At 35.4% G+C, this 19,380-nt stretch overlaps 1 protein-coding gene across 4 annotated transcripts in view; it reads left to right on the top strand.

Annotated features, from left to right (window-relative positions):
* The window catches only part of ppp1r9a (protein phosphatase 1, regulatory subunit 9A), a 79,392-nt gene that overhangs the window by 51,353 nt on the left and 8,659 nt on the right, over positions 1–19,380 (top strand). For 3 of the 4 annotated variants that reach the window (XM_067412192.1, XM_067412191.1, XM_067412193.1), the window contains exons 8-17: positions 1,449–1,502; positions 5,045–5,274; positions 6,852–6,948; positions 7,798–7,945; positions 13,015–13,067; positions 14,067–14,121; positions 14,339–14,390; positions 14,549–14,608; positions 15,306–15,354; positions 17,802–17,921. In XM_067412192.1, the coding sequence (XP_067268293.1) occupies positions 1,449–1,502; positions 5,045–5,274; positions 6,852–6,948; positions 7,798–7,945; positions 13,015–13,067; positions 14,067–14,121; positions 14,339–14,390; positions 14,549–14,608; positions 15,306–15,354; positions 17,802–17,921 (918 nt within the window). The remainder of the gene's footprint in view (positions 1–1,448; positions 1,503–5,044; positions 5,275–6,851; positions 6,949–7,797; positions 7,946–13,014; positions 13,068–14,066; positions 14,122–14,338; positions 14,391–14,548; positions 14,609–15,305; positions 15,355–17,801; positions 17,922–19,380) is intronic. The other variant, XM_067412194.1, reaches the window with a different exon arrangement.

The raw sequence follows: 19,380 nt of genomic DNA, 5'->3' as shown, positions 1-19,380 counted from the left end.
TCTTTCTCTCCCTTGCATTATCATCAACATACATAGCGAATTACACAGAAACACTTGTTACAACTAAACAGTAAACGAATATATAAAGATCTTATGCCTTTTTGGGTTGTGCTTAATAAACTAGTAAACTTTATATCCGTAAATCAACTCCGATGAACTGTAATAAAGTGCTCTCACCTTCATTACTACTGTATCCAGTATCACTCTGGAGACCGTATGTTTTGTATTGTCCCTTTGTATTGACATTGGCTCACAAAGCAGTCCGGTGTGAAATGATTCGCACAGATATTAACGAGTTTCGGCAGAGTTGAGTAAGCATTTTCTTCAAAAACAAAATGGATCCACATTGTCTTCAGTGGCTCAGATTTAGGGAGTAAATGGAGAGAGCTACGTGGATTAATCCATCCAGCTACAGAACACCTAAAACGCCTGGGAGACATTCTAGTCAGTGCAGCAATGGCAGACTCGCTGTGAACGCGCTCAGGGCGGTTCTATGTTCAAACGACAGTGTCTGTTAACATTCGTGGGCGGGGCCTGTGGTTTTTGTGACGTCACACTGCCAGGGATCTGGAAACGGCTTGTTCTGAGACACTACTTATGATTTATGGGGATTAAAAAAAAGGAGTGGTTGTATTTTTATCATTATAGGGTGGTTGTGTACATACACTGCCAACACACATTTATAGCCAAACACCATGCAAAAGTGAATTTTGCATGATAGGTCCCCTTTAAATTGATCAGAAGTGATTATTCAGACATTTATAATCTTACCAAAGATTTCTATTTCAAAAAATGATGTTCTTTTGAACTTTCTCGAAACATCAAAGAATCCTGAAAAAAAAAAAACATATCAAGGTTTCCACATAAATAATAAGGAGCACAACTGTATTCAACACTGATTATAATAATAATGTTTCTTCAGCAGCAAATCAGCATATTAGAATGATTTCTGAAGGATCATGTGACACTGGAGTAATGATGCTGAAAATTCAGCTTTGCATCACAGGAATAAATTACATTTACAATATATTAAAATAGACTACAGTCATTTTAATAATAATAATAACAATAATAACTGACTCCAAACTTTTAAACAGTACTAGTGTACATATCAACATTTCTCAAAAAAAGAGAGATCTGTGCCACTAATCATTTTTGTCTTCTTTATTCATGGCAAGTTCTTACTGCCAACCTGCCTTGATATCTTTATCAACCAGGTGCTGACGAGAGACCATTTTCTTTCTATATAAATATTGCATCCCAGAGCTCACTCCTTCTTCTTCAGTAGTCTTTTTCCTGCTCCCTCTCTCCTGTTCTTTCTCTTGAGTGAGAGAGTGTGTTGTCACGCAGAAAGAGAGCCTCTCTGGTCAGTTCCCTTTGAGAGGAAGAATGTCCCTGATCATCCAGTCATCTTTCATCTACTCTCTCTTATCCCTTTGTGTCTACAGCTGCAGATTAAACACACTGTCACTGAAGCTGAGATCCAGAAACTCAAGAACAAGGTAAGAGACTACTGTATCTGCTAATATGTGTTTTCCCCCACAAATGTAGTTAAGCTACAAATTGGATGTTGTTGTTTTTTTCAACTGGAAGTTATAGTTCTTTGAAGGAACTGCATTTATTGCTTCCTTTACATTATACTTAAGATTTTTTATTTGTTATCAATTATCATTAATAAAGGAAGAGGAGAGTGCATCCGCAGGACTTGCTGTTCTTAGACAGGCAGCAAAAAATCTGTTATTTTAGTATTATTTTTATACTATTATAGCGTTTATTAATATTTAGAATATTTAATTTTATATTTTCAGGTTTCATTTTCATTTTAGTTTAGGTTTTAGTAATTTTGTAATCTTTTCTTTTTTAATTCTATATAGCTTTGATTTTTATTTCAGTTTTAGTAACTTTAGTAATTCAACTTGAACTCGCAACAGAAGATATAATACAAATGAATTATTTTTACCTAATATATATATATTATTTTATTTCAGCTTTTTTTTTTTTTCTGAAAACAAAATTGAATTTCTGAAAATTACCATTTTAGTTTCAGTTTTAGTTAACAATAACAGCACTGGGAATTTTTTTTTTTTTGTATCTGACTTACATCAGTTGTGTTTTTGAAGTCCGGACAGCAAAAACTGCAAACCGTATAGTATTTTTTTGTTTGTTTTTTTTGCCATTCAGAGCATATTGCATATAAAACATCATATAATGTGTGCAATGTGATCTCCAAATATGCTATTTTTCTTTCCATACACTTTCCACATTGACATTCTCCATGTAGTAAATAGTGAATGAGTGAATGAGTCAGCGGTTTTGGACAGTTTATGCATGAATGCATAAAGTGCCTTCTCTCAATTCAGCGGTGAGATGACATGATAGACATGAGCAGAATCAAAATTCCCAGCTTTCCACACTGACAGCTACTCTCAGTTGTTGTCTGAGAAAGTCTCTTGGCATAGTGCTAAAGCTTACATAATTACTGTTCACTCTATTCTTAAAGGATTAGTTCACTTCAGAATTAAAATTTCCTGATAATTTACTCACCCCCATGTCATCCAAGATGTTCATGTCTTTCTTTTTTTTTCAGTTGAAAAGAAATTAAGGTTTTTGAGGGAAAATATTCCAGGATTTTTCTCCATATAGTGGACTTCAACAGGGTTCAACGGGTTGAAGGTCCAAATGTCAGTTTCAGTGCAGCTTCAAAGAGCTCTACACGATCCCAGACGAGGAATAAGGGTCTTATCTAGTGAAACAATCGGTCATTTTCTAAAAAAATACAAATTTATATGCTTTTTAACTACAAATGCTTGTCTTGCACTGCTCTGTGATGCGCCAACGCATTACGTAATCACGTTGGAAAGGTTACATGTGACTTAGCAGAAGTACCAAGCAAGTGTTTACAAAGCGAATTTGCAAAGACTAAGGGTGCGTTCACACTTGTAGTTCGGTTCGTTTGGTTCATTTGGTCCGGACCAAAGAAGAAAAAAAAAACATTTAGTCCTGGTCCAGTTAGCGTTCACATTGGCAATTTTATCACCGAACCAAAAGATACCGAACCTTAAGGCATAGGATACATTCACAACGTGATTGGTCGGATTTTATGACGTATTGCCTATTTTGAGACGGAACTTACCGAACATCCAAAACAGCGCTGTTTTCTGAGGTAAATGCGCTCGTTGTGTGTTCGTAGCCTGTATGTGATGGTATTTTGGCCAGCTGGGAACTCGTGAAGAGCTTATAAAATGTGTAAAGGAATCAAAACACTGGCGGGAATCCATCCGTCACAAACACAAATGATCTGCTGCATGGAGACGCGCGTCTGATGCCTGTGATGGGCAAACTCGCGACTATGACAAGAAAAACCGACATGCGTGAGGATTCTGTCCTTTTTAGAGTCTCGTCTTCCTGTTTTTGGTTCGGTTACATGTCTTTGGTCCGTGTTGCGTTCATATATCATTCGAACCGCACCAGAGTTCGTTTGGAAGCGGACCGAGACCCATCTTTTCAGCGGTCTCGCTCCGCTTGTTTGGTGCGCACCAGGGTTCGGATGGCAGCGTTCACATATGTTCAAATGAACCGCACTAACCGAGCAATCGCACCAGGCTTCGTTTTAATCGAACCAAACATGACAAGTGTGAACGTCAAACGGTCTTTACAAAAAAAAGGTAAAATTATGATATCGGGCAATTTTGAAGGTGGAGGAGAAAATGAGATGGAGTTTTTCACCCTACTGCGGTACTTCCACCTACATGACACGTGACCTTTCCAACATGATTACGTAATGCGTGGCGCATCACGAGCATTTGTGGTTAAAAAGTATATACATTTTATTTTTTGTAGAAAATGACCGATAAGACTCTTATTCCTCGTCTGGGATCATGTAGAGCTCTTTGAAGCTGCACTGAAACTGACATTTGGACCTTAAACCTGTTGAACCCTGTTGAAGTCCACTATATGGAGAAAAATCCTGGAATGTTTTCCTCAAAAACCTTCATTTCTTCTGATGAATCGTAAGTTCACAGAAAATAGCTTACTTCCTCTTTACAAAATAAGGTGGATAGCAGCCCATGTTAATGTGCCAGATATTGATTACAGTGTTTAAACAAACTAATCAGATTTCACCACTTGTAAAATTGACTGTGCGGTCTGACAGGGCTAAATTTGAACTTGTGTACGGTGTGAACAAAGCTATTGATATTCCTCTGGCTGACATGACACAGATTTTGTTTCTTGTGATAATTCCCTCTATCCGCTTAATTGGGTAATACTATTTTCCCATTTATATTAAGGCTGTTGTATATTTTGTGATGCTCTCCTTCAGGCCATATATTTCTGAATGCATGTACATATCAATTAGATGCACACAGCTTCTTATCTTACTAGTGAGAGATTTTGCTGGATTTTGGATTGACAGTTTCTTCATGTCATAAGCTCTGTTGATGATGTCTAGACTGATTAAGCTGTGCTCAAGTCTCCATACTCATTTGCCCTGGTTTACAGACTCTGCATATACAGTAGGGGTAGCTGACGTGAAATACTTTTGGGAAGAGGACGTGTCCTGCAGTGTGACATGCTATACAGCTTTCAAAACAGTATTTTAAAAAATGTGAAAAATTTGTAGACTAGTGTCCTAAGATCTATCTATCTATCTATCTATCTATCTATCTATCTATCTATCTATCTATCTATCTATCTATCTATCTATCTATCTATCTATCTATCTATCTATCTATCTATCTATCTATCTATCTATCTATCTATCTATCTATCTATCTATCGTTCTATCGTTCTATCTATCGTTCTATCTATCTTTTGTTCTATCGTTCTGTCTATCTATCTATCTATCTATCTATCTATCTATCTATCTATCTATCTATCTATCTATCTATCTAATGCACAATAATACAGGAACATTTCTTAGTAAAATTAATAGGGTCTGTTTTGTTTTCATGTTGTCTTTATTGTTCACCATATGCTTTATTGACTTTGTTGCATATTTACCTTCATTTCCTCCCTCTGTCTCCATCCTGGTCTCTCTATTTAGCTGGCTGCAGTGGAAAAAGAGAAGGCACGGTGGGAGAGAGAGAAGACGCAGCTCAAGCAAAGCATAGAGGATAACAAGGAGAGGATGCTAAAACTGGAGAGCTATTGGATCGAGGCTCAGACGCTGTGCCATACGGTCAACGAACATCTGAAGGAGGCCCAGAGTCAGTATCAGACCCTGGAGAAGAAGTACAACAAGGCCAAGAAGCTCATTAAGGACTTCCAGCAGAGGTACATTTACCAAGATGATCGAAGAGTACTTTAACTACGTCCCCTAAACATAAGAGAATTCCAAGAGAATAATTATTACATTTCAGGTAATCACGATAGCAGCGCAGTGTTGAAGACAAGTGTCTTGATTATATGGTAACCATTCTATCACAAAAGACCACAAATGAGCTGATTACCATAAATGGCAGCAAAAGAGTTTTCTAAAGGCGCGGCGTTTCTAAACGTACCTAGTGAGACGCCCTACTGTCTGCTGCCTACAGAGGCAGCATCCTAACCATTGTGGAACCTCATAAGCAACCCACATTGGAATATATTTTATCGTTCAAAAGTTTGGGGTTGGTTTTTGAATGAAGTCTCTTATGCTCACTAAGGCTGCATTTATTTGATCAGAAATACAGTAAAAACAGTAATATTGTGAAAAATTATTACAATTTATAATAACTGTTTTCTATTTGAATATATTTACAAAGTAATTTATTCTTGGGTTGGCAAAGCTGAATTTTCAGCATCATTACTCCAGTCTTCAGTGTCACATGATCCTTCAGAAATCATTCTAATATGTTGATTCGGTGCTCAAGAAACACTTCTTATTAATATCAATGTTGAAAACAGTTATATTTTTTATGGAAACCTTGATATGCTTTATTTTTCAGTATTCTTTGATGAATAGAAAGTTCAAAAGCACAGCATTTATTTCAAATATAAACATTATAAATACCTTTACCTTCACTTCTGATCAATTTAATGCATCCTTGCAGAATAACTATATTAATTTCTTTAAAAAAAAATCTTACTGACCCAAAACATTTAAATGGTAGTGTAAATAAGAAGACACGACACATAGCTGCACATAGGCAGCTCACTGTTTTGGCACAGAGCCCTGGTGACAAGAAATGGCTTGTAGCCATTTTTATGCAGTGTCTGTCTTACTGTAAATACAATTGTCAAGCTGGCCAGGTTTATGCTGACATAGCTGGTGAAGCTGATCGATTAACATGGTCTTTCTGGCAAAGCCGGAAGCTAGAAACTTGACCATCATCCAAGTCTTTTCAACAGGGCAGATTGTGTGCCTAAATGTAGCCTAGGTTATAAATGAAAAGATGTTGCTATTGTACAGTTGTGAACTGTCAGACAGTTTCATAATGTCTGTGTGGCTGAAGGTGGCGAAGTCTACTGAGAGAATCACACTGCGCACATTTCTCAAACCAAACTAAAGGAAATCATGAGCGGTGGAGTGTGTGAGCTGATCTCTGTGGTCATTTCTATCACAACTCCTCTCCTCTGGAGCCTGACTGCCTTTAATTGCGGTTTCCCTTCAGGCATTATCACCATAGTTAACCACAGAGGCGCTGTCTGTCCATGCCAACAAGCCTGAGCAAGCAGTCATGAGACGGCATGGCATTTCAGTTGACAGTAGTTTGATGGATTCGTTTTTTGTTATTTGCTTGATAATGAAGCTCTCTGTTCTCGAAGCCCTTCAAAATAGACTAATGGGTCCACATAAACCCATCTCAGCCCATATATGAACACAAACATTATTGGCTTTTCTCCAAATCTCTCTCTTTGCTTGCTTTCAGAGAGATGGAGTTTGCACAGAGGGAAGATGCAGAGAAGAAGAGGCTGGAGGAGGCGGAAAAGGCTCATTTGGCTGAAATCCAGAGTCTTCAAGTGAGGGTAATTATCTCCACACACACATACGCACATGTCAGTGCACTTCACTGCGTTTCATTGCAACTGTCTCAGACTGTGAAATCATCCAAAGTCCGTTTTCATTAGTCAGCTTGTGAGCCCTTACGGAAAAGATATATTGCAGTATATAATGTTCTGTTGGAAATTTGAACGAAACGAGCATAGGAACAATTTGAAAACATTACAAACCTCATCAGTTTGCCTTATGAATATTAATTAGGTGATGTAACGCCCAGTAGTCCTAAGTGATTTGCTGGAAGTCAGGTGAAAGTGAATGATGCTATTAGCATGCACTATTCATTTGTAGTGATGTCCACCATCTGACAATATGTTTGGACAATCAGAATCAGAAATATCACGGTACATACTTTTATCATTGCTAGATATGATTCATACTTATAAAATCCATCTTAAAAGAGTTTTTTCATTTTTTTATATGGGGGTATTATACACTTCAGTTTAAAATATTTTTTTGTTTGTTTTTAATACATTTATTCAGCAAGGACGCACTAAACTGATCAAAAGTGAACTAAAAACATTTATAATGTTTTAAAAGATTTGCTTCAAATAAATTGTTTTTAACTTCATATTCATCAAAGAATCTTTGAATATTAATATTAAGCAGTACAAAGGTTTTCAACAGGGATAGTAATACAATCTGTTGCTTGAGCACCAAATCAGCAATAAAAGTAGAAATCAGTTATTTTTAATTGTAATATTTCACAATATTATTGTATTTTCATCAAATAAATGCAGCCTTGATGAGCATAGGAGTGTTCTATATATTCCATATCTATAGTGTATAAAAACTATCACATATGTGCTTTTGTATAGATTGTTACTCTGGAGTCAGAGCTGATGCAGCTAATGAAGCAAAATGGAATTCAGGTAAACAATAACAACAACAGCGCTGAGAGCCGAGCCCAGCTGACTGAGAGACTGACAGCCTTACAGTGCCCAAGGACAAGTGTCACTGGAGCGGGTGAGTCACAAACACACACACACACACACATTAATTACCAAAATTATCATCAGTCTTCTGTTTGACAAGTGTCCTCAAACAAGACCTCATATAATCACACTCACATAGCAGGAGAACACACATTATCAAATACAGCTGGTAATTTATTTGCACTAAAACTATTATTATATAGTGTAGGTGAAGCACCATGCAGGTAACAGATGCTTATCATCATCGTGTGAGAGGAAACAATTAATACACAGGACAGATCTACTTATCAGTCTCTTTTAAAGCTGTGCTTATCAGAAAGATGGGAGGAAATGAGGAGGATTTCAGCTACTACAGAGGGGGAAATGTCAATGTGTGACAGTTCTTAAAAAAACACTTTTTTTCTTAGTGTGAAAAATATTTTAATAATCTAAAGAACCTTTTTTTGGATAAGTTAAAGGGTCAGAAAAAAATAGTCATACTTGGCTCCTTCGCGGTCAAAAATGACCTAATGGGAAATATGAAAAAATACAAAAACTCAGAGAATCTTTTGGTGGTACAAACTATAATTTAACCACTGTGCAGAAATAAAAGTGCACAACAATGAAGGGGTGACACTCCAAAATTTCAAGAGTGCAAATTTCAAAATAGACACATCCACCCCTCCCCCCACACACATATATATGAACTAGCGCGACTAACACAGAGCAAGTGTTTGTAAATGTGTGATATAAAATCAATAATTCAGCCACAAAGCAGTAAAATGAACAGCAAGGAAGAGGTTAGACTCTAAAACATCGACAGGACGAAACAGAAACACCCACTCAAACACACACTTATATACACATAAATTAACCGGTTTGGCTGTAACAATATGGTAAAATTGAGCTAAAAGACTCAAATAAGAGGCTGAAATCAGATCAGACACAGATTTATTAAGCTGGGGTAAAACATACCTTTTCATATTCGTTACATTTTTATTGAATGATGTTATGTGTAACATCATTCATCATGTACACATGATGTTATGTGTAACATGATGTTATGTGTAACATGATGTTATGTGTAAACCTCTGAGTTCAGGTTTGACTGTAGTAAAAGGCATGCAAAAACTGACGATTCAAATCAACATTTCAAACAAAACAAAAAAATCTAAATCTAGACAAAAAGTAGTCTTTGAGAATGTCTAAGTATAAGTCCAAATCCACAACTTAATAAAAATAAGTATTTATGACTAAAAACCACTAGAGACACTTTAAATAGAACTATATAGGAATCTAGTGGTTACACTATGGCATTACATAAGCTTTTCTTTTTTACTCCCACCAGATGGCACTACCTTCAAAAAATTGGATTTTAAATGCATTGTTTCTATTTGATCATGAAATACTGCTTTAATTAAAAAAATTATAATTTTAAAATATATTAGAAAAAAAGTGTATTATTTTCATTGGGGAAAAATAACTAATAATAATTGTATAAATATTGCATAGTATCAAAAATTTACAGAAGAGGATTAGGGCCAAGCAATAATAAAAAAAAATAAAACCATCTCGAGATTAAAGTTATTAAATTTCGAGAAAAAAGTCGAAAGAAAATGTTGAGAATAAACTCATTAAATTACGAGAAAAAAGTCATTAGATTATGAGAACAAATTCGTTAAATTACGAGAAAAAAGTCGTTAAATTTCGAGAAAAAAGTCGAGATAAAATGTTGACAATAAACTCATTAAATTACAAGGAAAAAGTTGTTAGATTATGAGAACAAATTCGTTAAATTGTGAGAAAAAAGTCGTCAAATTTCGAAAAAAAGTCGAGATAAAATGTTGAGAATAAACTCATTAAATTACAAGAACAAATTCATTAAATTACGAGAATAAATTTGTTAAATTATGAAAAAAAGTTGTTAAATTATGAGAAAACAACTTGTTCAATTCAGAGAAAAAACTAGTTAAATTATGTGAAAAAAAGGACAACTAAAATGTTGAGAATAACACACTCGATGTGTGTCATAGGCTATAATATGATTTACATCTCACAGTGTTCTCGAAATTTAATGAGTTTATTCTCGAAACAACTTTTTCTCAAAATGTAATGACTTTTTTCTTGTCATTTAATTATTTTATTCTCAACATTTTATCTCAACATTATTCTCGAAATTTAACGACTTTTTTTCATAATTTAACGAATTTGTTCTCGAAATTTAACAACTTTAATCTCAAGATGGTTTTATTTTTTTATTATTGCTTGGCCCTAATCCTCTTCCGTATAAATTACCCTAAAAATGTTAAAAAATAATCAAAAAAATATTATTGAACAAAAATATATTACATTGGTTTTCCTGAAAAAAAAAAGAGAAAGTGAGATTTCAAGGCTTCGGTCACTTTTGACTGCAAAGGAGCCAAGTGTGACCTCTAAATGAAGAGGACCAGAGGTTAAACAAAATAACAAAAATTAATCCAGCTAGAGAACAAGATGAACCAGACATGCAGGAACACAACTAAAACAAATGTGCACATCACATCCATAAAGGACAACACTAGACAAAGAACAGAAGAAACGCTTGAGATTAAATACATAGGGCAGGAAACAAGGAACAGGTGTGAACAATGAATTACTATTGGCAAACAGGAACTGAACACATGAAGTGAAACACTGGAACAATAGGAACAAGAATACACTCTTTAAACACAAGACAGGATTCGTAACATCATGAAACAGTCAGTTCCTTTTTCAGAACCTTTATTTTAAAGACTGTATTAAGCATGACGGTAGTAGTAATAGTAATATTAATCATTATAATAATAATTTGAATAATAATTCAATAACAATTCATGTAAAAATTCATTTATACTGTATTTTTCAATACACAGAGCAGACAATATTCAGTCTCATATGTGTCAAATTAAATACGGCGACCACTTTCTGCCTGTTATGTAACAGTATCTCATTTTGCTGTGTGGCCCTCGCACTCTCTCTCACTTTGAACTCTGACCTTGCAGCTGCACACAACTGAGATTTGTTAATGAAATTAAAGCAGCACTGTTCATCTCAGGCTCTTGATGCTTCACACCTCACACACTCAATGGGAACGGGTGCACTGGCCCTTCAAATCTGCCTATTCTGAATCCACTATGATCACTGTGATAAGAGCGGACAGCGCTGGAAAGCTGATTGGATGCATTGTGACTGAATGAGGAGGATTATGAGGAAGTGCTGCCGCAGGGACGCTTCAGTTTACTAAAAGGCTCTTCTGCAGGAACCCTCTCAGCCCCGTTTCCAACAAGAGCCCATTTCATTTCAAATATTCGTAAACAGCATATGGCGCTACAGGACAACTGAACATATAAACAAACTAGCCAGCAGTCTGTTGCAGGATTATGTGTTTTCATCGGCCAAAGTACACACTATTTGATTGTGGCATCCAGACTTTTGCTTAAAGCTTCTGTATGCAATTTTTTCCATGTTAAAATACTACAGTTGCAGGAAAAAGTGAAAAGTATGAAAATCTATCATAAAATTTAATCTGATTTTCAATAATATCACAATAGACAAACACACAACACACAAATAATTATATGATTTCATGTACACTATTGTTCAAAAGTTTGGGGTTGGTAAGATTTTTGTTAATGTTTTTGAAAGAAATCTTTTATGCAATTTATATTTGAATATATTTTAAAATGTAATTTATTCCTGTGATCAAAGCTGAATTTTCAGCATCGTTACTCCAGTCTTCAGTGTCACATGATCCTTCAGAAATCATTCTAATATGCTGATTTCCTGCTCAAGAAACATTTATTATTATTATCAATGTTGAAAACAATTGTGCTGCTAATATTTTTGAGGAAACCGTGATACTTTTTGTTCAAGATTCTTTGAAAGTTCAAATGAACAACATTTATTTGAAATAGAATCTTTTGTGTCCTTACTGTCACTTTTAATCAATTTAATGCTTCCTTGCTGAATAATATTAATAAAATAAATCTTACTGACCCCAAACTTTTGAACAGTAGTGCATATATTGGACACAGTATGTAAATATTCAGTACAGGGTGGAAAAAGTATGTTTAAAAAAAGCACTGGTTGTCCCGCCTTTGGTAGCACTAAACGTCCACCAAATGTTTTCCATAATTGCAGATCAGGGCAGAACTATGGTCAGAAGGATTTTTTACCCAATTCCTCTTTGGTTTTAGCTAGAGTTCTTGTGATGTTTGGTGTGCAGCGCTCTCTTGAGGTCGTGCCAAAGCATCTCAGCAGGGTTGAGGTCAGAGTTCTGACTGGGCCAGTCCAGAAGCTGTTTTTCATTTACAGATATTATGAGCTACTGGAGGGATTCACATACTTCTTCCACACTGCACTGTGGAACGTCAGGAACGTGCCATTATTGTGTGTTACTTGTTTAAGCAGACTATTGTTATTGATCACATAGACTACTGTTCAAAAGTTTGGGGTCGGTACGATTTTTTATTGTTTTTGAAAGTCTCTTATGCTCAGCAAAGCTGCATTTATTTGATCAAAAATACAGTAAAAAACTGTAATATTGTGAAATATTATTACAAATTAAAATAAATGTTTTTTTATTTTACTATATTTTAAAATTTCATTTATTCCTGTGATCAAAGATGAATTTTCAGCATCATTACTCCAGTCTTCAGTGTCACATGATCTTTCAGAAATCATTCTAATATGCTGATTGGCTGTTTAAGAAACATTTCTGATTATAAAAGTTGTGCTGCTTAATATTTTTTTGAAATGGCTATATATATATATATATATATATATATATATATATATATATATATATATATATATATATATATATTTAGTATAAATTAAATTCAAAAGAACATAATTTTTTTGATATAGAAATCTTATGTAACATTATAAATGTCTTTACTGTCACGTTTGATCAATTTAATGCTTCCTTGCTGAATAAAAGTATTTCCTTAAAAAAAAAAAAATGTTCTGCTTTGATATTTTGTTGCTGTTCTGTATATTATATTATATTATATTATATTATATTATATTATATTATATTATATTATATTATATTATATTATATTATATTATATTATATTATGGATCTGTTTTGTGTGGCAGAACTGGACGAGATGACGGGAGCCCATGGAAATCACACTGAGAGGGACGAGAGGGTGAGACTCACTTTCACACACAAAAGACACCTTGATAAAGAGTGGAAGTCAATTCTAATCTCATATTTAACAATTCATGAGTATGTGTAGAAGAATATATCAGGTTTCTATGGTTACAGAATACTCCATTAAAGAGGACCTATTATGCTTTTTTACATTTTTATCTTTCTTTAGTGTGTAATGTTGCTGTTTGAGCATGAAACATGTCTGCAAAGTTACAAAGTGCGATGTCACTCCAAGGCCTGGATGAGTTGCTTTAGTAGTGGTTTCTTCATGTCCAAGACATGCTGTTTTTCCGCCTCAGATCTAACCGCTTGAAGCGGTTGATCAATCACAACACAGTCCAGCTGACCAATCAGAGCACAATGTGCTTTTCAGAAGGAGGAGCTTCATAGAGACAGGAACTAAACAGAGGTTACTGACAGACTGGGAAGAGAGGAGCCGCAACAATGTCAAATATGTGAAAAATAAGGTGTTTTTTGAACATTCAAACATATTCTAGTAAACGGCAAAAACAAAATCAAGACTGTAAAAGGGCATAATAGGTCCTCTTTAACATTTGAATGCATTTCTGTTGTATGATTGGCCACAGTTGTCGCTATTTTCTCCATTTATGGTCAAAAGACAAAATTAATTGAGTTAGTTCTCTTTTCCGACAGTAGCTCTTGGATAGAATAGGATGACAAAATGGGGGAAAAGTTATTGTATAAGTTGTCATTATTATATGGTAATATCAAGTTACAAAATTTGCTACTGAAGGGTCTATTTCTACCTGTTTAGCATATTTTTCAGGTTACCTGAGAAAACATTGGTTACAGGGTATTCTCTCCCAGATTCAAATGTCACACTAACTGTTGTGTCTGTAATAACAATAATATGCCTCTGCAGAGAAACAGAAGGAAGTATTGTTGTGTCAGAAAAAAGACAGGAAACAGCTTATTGTTGCAAAGAGCTTTCTTTCTTGAATGTTAACCATCTCTCTCTTGTTTTTGTCTGTAGGGCTCTGGGTCTCAATCCTCCAGAGTGTCTGGTGCCACAGAGGCTGATAATGAGGGTAAATGCACCAAACCATTAATACCTGATTAGGGCTCAATTACAGGCCTAATGAATTATGAATTATGCTTAAGGCCTGAGAGACACAATAAAAAAAGAAGTCCCAAAAGAAAAGATAACATAAGAGGAACAGCTGAAGTAATGAATATTGCCTCTGTACAGTAAATGTTGTAGCTTGTTGAATGATTATTGTCTCTTAATGTCTGATTTTTCTACAGGCTCTTCAGCAAGTCGAGATGAAAAACCTGGCAAAAAAATACTAGACTTGGGGTATGTTGGTTTTAATTCTTCATTTGTAAATATGAAGAAAAATTATATATATAGCAGTGAAGGATCTGTAAAATAAAATGATCTGTATGCATATTACTGATGGACATTATTGTGTCTCTTGTTGGAAAATGTAACAAGCTTCTGGTAATATTTTTTAGATCTTCTCTGAGGAAAAGCAATGGGAAAGAGCAGAATCCAAAAGGATCTCCTGGTAAAAGGTAAAGCACTACATATCTAATATAAGTGATAACATACAGCCTACTTTGTAGTATGTGCCCAGGTGTGCCTTAAAACTGAGGTCTTGTGGACTGCAAGATGAAAAAAAGGAAAAAAGAGCTTCCACACTCAATCCAAGGGGGAAAAAAATCATACAAAATCTGTATTAGGAGGTCAAAATGTGCCCACTTGGAGACAGATGCAAAAGTAACTTTTTATGCACCTTTACAAATTGGATTTAATGTGCAAGCTGTTTTTTTTTCTCCTTATTTAATTTTTCCTCCTGAGCATACATACCTAATTCATATGGACTGGGGTGGACGTCTCAGCTGTGCCAGACTGCAGAATTTACACACACATTTTGCATTTGAATGAATCTTCACTGATTCAAAGAATTGCCTAATCAATGATTAAGAATTGCTCAGCAGAAGCAAAGCTAAATGAAGGTTTTTATTTCCTCTGAGAATATACATACAGAATGGTCGTATCCCGCAGCGTCACAGTCCCTGGATTTCAACCGTGATTTACAATTGACTTTTTAACAATGCAAATTAAACTAAATTAAGGCTAAAGCTGAACCTTCAGTCTTTAAAGCAGCAGTGTTATGAATGCAGCTCTGGCTTGTGAGTATGATCTGTGTCTGTGCCGCGAACCACTCATTCACTGTGCATGTTTCAATAACCAGTTACTTATCTTTAGCTCCACAGGGCCTTCAGCAGAGAACAGCCCTGAAAGATGCAAGAGCAAGGTGAGAAAAGACACACACAAACACATAGTGTATGTATATCTATAGTATACACATGTTTAGAAGTTTGGGGTCAGCAAAGGGGTTTTTAGTTTTCCAAAGTGATTAAAGTGACAGTACAGACATTTATAATATTACAAAATATTTATATTTCAAATAAATGCTGTTCTTTTGAACGTTCTAATCCTCAAAGAATCCTGATAAGCATTCGTTAAGCATCACTACCACTTTCAGGTAATAATAAGAAGAAAGAAATGTTTCTTGAGCAGCAAATCAGCATATTAGAATGATTTCTGAAGGAGTAATGCTGCTGAAAATTAAGCTTTGCATCACAACAATAAATTACAACAATACTGAGAACAGTTATTTGAAATTGTAATAATATTTCACAATTTTACTGTTTTTACTGTATTTTGTACAGTAAGCAGTAGAGACTTCTTTCAAAATACATTAACAAATCTTATTGATCCCAAACTTTTGACCGGTAGTGTATGGAAGCTTGTTTCTGCCATGGAATAAAACAATATAAAAGATAATTTTGTCTTTTTATCTCACAAATCTGACCTTTTTCTCACATTTGCTGGTTAACATATAATCATTCTGACTTTTTTTCTCAGAATTGCAAGATATAAACTCACAATTACGAGTTGTAAAGTCGGAATTGCAAGATATAAACTCACAATTGTGAGAAATTGTTTTTTCTTGCACTTCTGACTTTTTCTCACAATTGCAACTTTATATCATGCAATTCTGAAGTCAGAATTGTGAGATAAAAAGTCGCTATTACCTTTTTTATTTTTTATTCAGTGGCGGAAACAAGCTTCCATATTAGTGTGTGTGTGTGTGTAGTAGTGTATATATGTTTTTATTGATAGCTGGTTTAAAAGAAACTGCAGTCAGTTTCCAATATGAATGCCTACTGCTTGTTTAGTGACATAATCTCCCTCTGGTTTGTTACATTTCCATTGAACAGAAATCTCTTTCCTGGCCACGCTTCTTCTCCTATTCATATTACGTGGTACTGTATCACGTCTTGTTTGTTCAGATCCAAGGCTAATCAGATTAAAAAAAATAAATCTTTGCTTTTAGCTGTAGACATAGTTGCACATTACTGTTTTATTTGCTTACTTATTATAGAGATTCACACATTTAAAAGGACTGTTTTGGAGCTGAAATTGGGGAATTTAATTTAGCTGCATGCATTCTTTTAATGTTTTATGTTTTCTTCTCATACTGTGACCTTGCTCAGGCTGTGCTCCTGGGATTAATGAATTCTTGTATTAATGCTTTGTGCAAATGTCTGAAGGACAGAAGTAAAACTATGGCCAGCTACCCATGCTGACTCTAGGCATTCAATTATTGTAGCTTTGAATGAATCACTTCTGTGCATGAATAGTCCAAAAGAGTATTTTCATAATCAGGTCAGAATCTCTCTCACAGGCTTTGAGATGTTAGAGACAAGCAGGCCGGTAAAAATGTCCATCTCATCTGTCTGGATAGTCTCTACAGGGACGAGAGTGTGCTTCTTCTTCAAATAAAAATTTTGACGTTGAGAAACAAGCACTAACTTTGAGTTTTGAAGCTTTTCGCCAACATTTTAGACAGAAAGTGACCAGCGAACAAAGTATGCTTCATAATGCAATTTGATTTGTGTTCAGAATATCTAATCAGAATCATACTCAAATGCATCATGTTAGTTGATTACACATGTTGAAAGACTTTCCCTGCATGCATTTATTTAAAGAGGACTTGATTTGGTTTTTGGGCTCTACTGGAAAAGTTTGTCATGCTTGAATGTTCAAATGTTAAAGAGGACCTATTATGCCCTTTTACAGTCTTGATTTTGTTTTTGGCGTTTACTAGAATATGTTTGAATGTTCAAAAAACACCTTATTTTTCACATATTTGACTTTATTGCAGCTCCTCCCCTCCCTAGTCTGACAGTAACGCTCTGTTTAGTTCCTGTCTCTATGAAGCCACTCCTTCTTAAAAGCACATTGTGCTCTGATTGGTCGACTGGACCAATGTGTCTTGATTGGTCAGCCGCTTCAAATGTGTTTCGCAAATGTCACGCCCCTTATCAACAACATTACACAGATGAAATGTAAAAAAGCATAATAGGACCCCTTTAAAAATGCAAATCAATTACTCAGTAACAAATTATCATGATCATCATTTGAGTGACAGTATCAGTGTACTCAAAGCAATTTGTTGGGTTGTCACAATAATTTGAAGAGACTTAATTGGTTTAGCTGTCAATCAACATTAATTACACTGATAATCCTTTGTCATAATCAATAAAACAATCAGAATGGAGGCAAAATAATTACATAATTACCTCTTAAAAATGGAGAAACAGTTCATGCCAATCAACATGGTACAAGGGTAAACGTGTCAATCAGATAACAATCGTGTCTTACAGGTTTATCTCTGTCTGTGTCTCTCTTCAGGGTCCTGTTGTCACTGATGACCTCAGCCTCAGCAGCACGAGCTCCACAGAGATCAGTGCTGCCCTGACCGACGTTAAGGTGTCTGGCCGATCGCAAACACTAACGCTATCCTCAGATGAGGTGATGTTTGTACATTTATCCTGATGTCTCTGCTTAAAGAGATACAAAAGTGAAAATCCTGTCTCAGCCTCACATCTCTCCAATCTTAAACTGAAACTGAAGTATGGTGTGTTCACACTTTTAGTTTGGTTCTTTTAGTCCGGACCAAAAAAGGAAATGATACATTTAGTCATGGTTTACTTAGCATTCATTTTTAACACCGAACCTAAAGGGGGGAAAACTGTTTTTATGACATATTTTGACTTACTGAATATCCAAAACAATGCTGTGTTCTGGGTTAAACATGCTCGTTGTATGTCCGTACATATAATGGTATTTTCAGCTGAGAACTCGTGATAAGCTTATAAAATGTGGAAAGAAGTCAAAACAGTGGCAGGAATTCCTCCGCCACACAAAAACGAAGATCCGCTGTAAGGAGACGCGGTTCTGACACCTGTACTGACAACATTGCGACAATGATGAGAAAAAACACATATTCTTGAGCATCCTGTCCTTTTTAGGGTCGCATCCTGTGACATCACGTCCTGTTTTTGGTTCGTGTTGCATTCATATTTCAGTTAAACCCCACTGGAGTTTGTTTGAAAACAGACAGATGGGTAAGCTGGAAAGTTGGTTCTTGTTCTTCTTGTTTGGTTCGGATGGCTTCTTTCACACTTATTCGAATGAACCGCATCAGGGGTGGCGCCAGCCGATTTTGCCGTGGCTTCAGCCCCGAATGTTTTGAGTCAAGCCCCGAATCTTTCAGGTTTGAGGTTTCTTAACAGTACTGTCAAAATATAATTTTTCTAAACATATCTCTCTATTAAAATATGTTAAACAGTTCAATACCGCTTTTCTACAGTACTATCCATACATACAGCGTTACCAGTAACACTTTCTCTCTCTTCTCTCCGACAGCGAGTTCACGCACACCGCAGTTGTACAGAGACACGCCTCCTGTCACTCACTCACAGCAGCGGCAGGCCTGAAGCGGTCCGGTTGAAGGGTTTTTGTTATGATATAACAGCTGATAATACAACTTTGGCACTGGTCAGCTAAACGTTCATTCAGTGTTTCCCATTAATGACCCGGTGCCAGCGTTTCATAATGAACCGAAAATTTAAAACATGTAAATGGTCTCTAACGTTGTATTTTGCCAACGAACTAAAATCGAAACAGTGATATGGCTTTGTGCCTTTATAAAACAGCAAAATACAGTGATTAAGTATGTATACAGTCTGTCTGCGCTGCAAGTGCGCACACGCGATCAGCTGGTGATCAAAATAAAAGCTCAAGGATTTAGGCCTATCTTAGAAATTAGTACAAAAGTCTTATAATTTCTAATAAAAAGTGTAATTTATTTAGATAGCTTTTTTTTTTTTTTTTTTTTTTTTTTACAATATATGAATATTAGTCATATGAATAATTATATAGGCCTAAAACATTAGAGACTAAAAAGAACTAAACCCTCTTTCATGTC

The sequence above is a fragment of the Chanodichthys erythropterus genome, chromosome 15 (assembly GCF_024489055.1).
Source record: "Chanodichthys erythropterus isolate Z2021 chromosome 15, ASM2448905v1, whole genome shotgun sequence".
Classification (NCBI taxonomy): Eukaryota; Metazoa; Chordata; class Actinopteri; order Cypriniformes; family Xenocyprididae; genus Chanodichthys; species Chanodichthys erythropterus.
The sequence above is the reverse complement of the archived record's forward strand: the minus strand, read 5'-3'. Positions and strand labels throughout refer to the sequence as shown.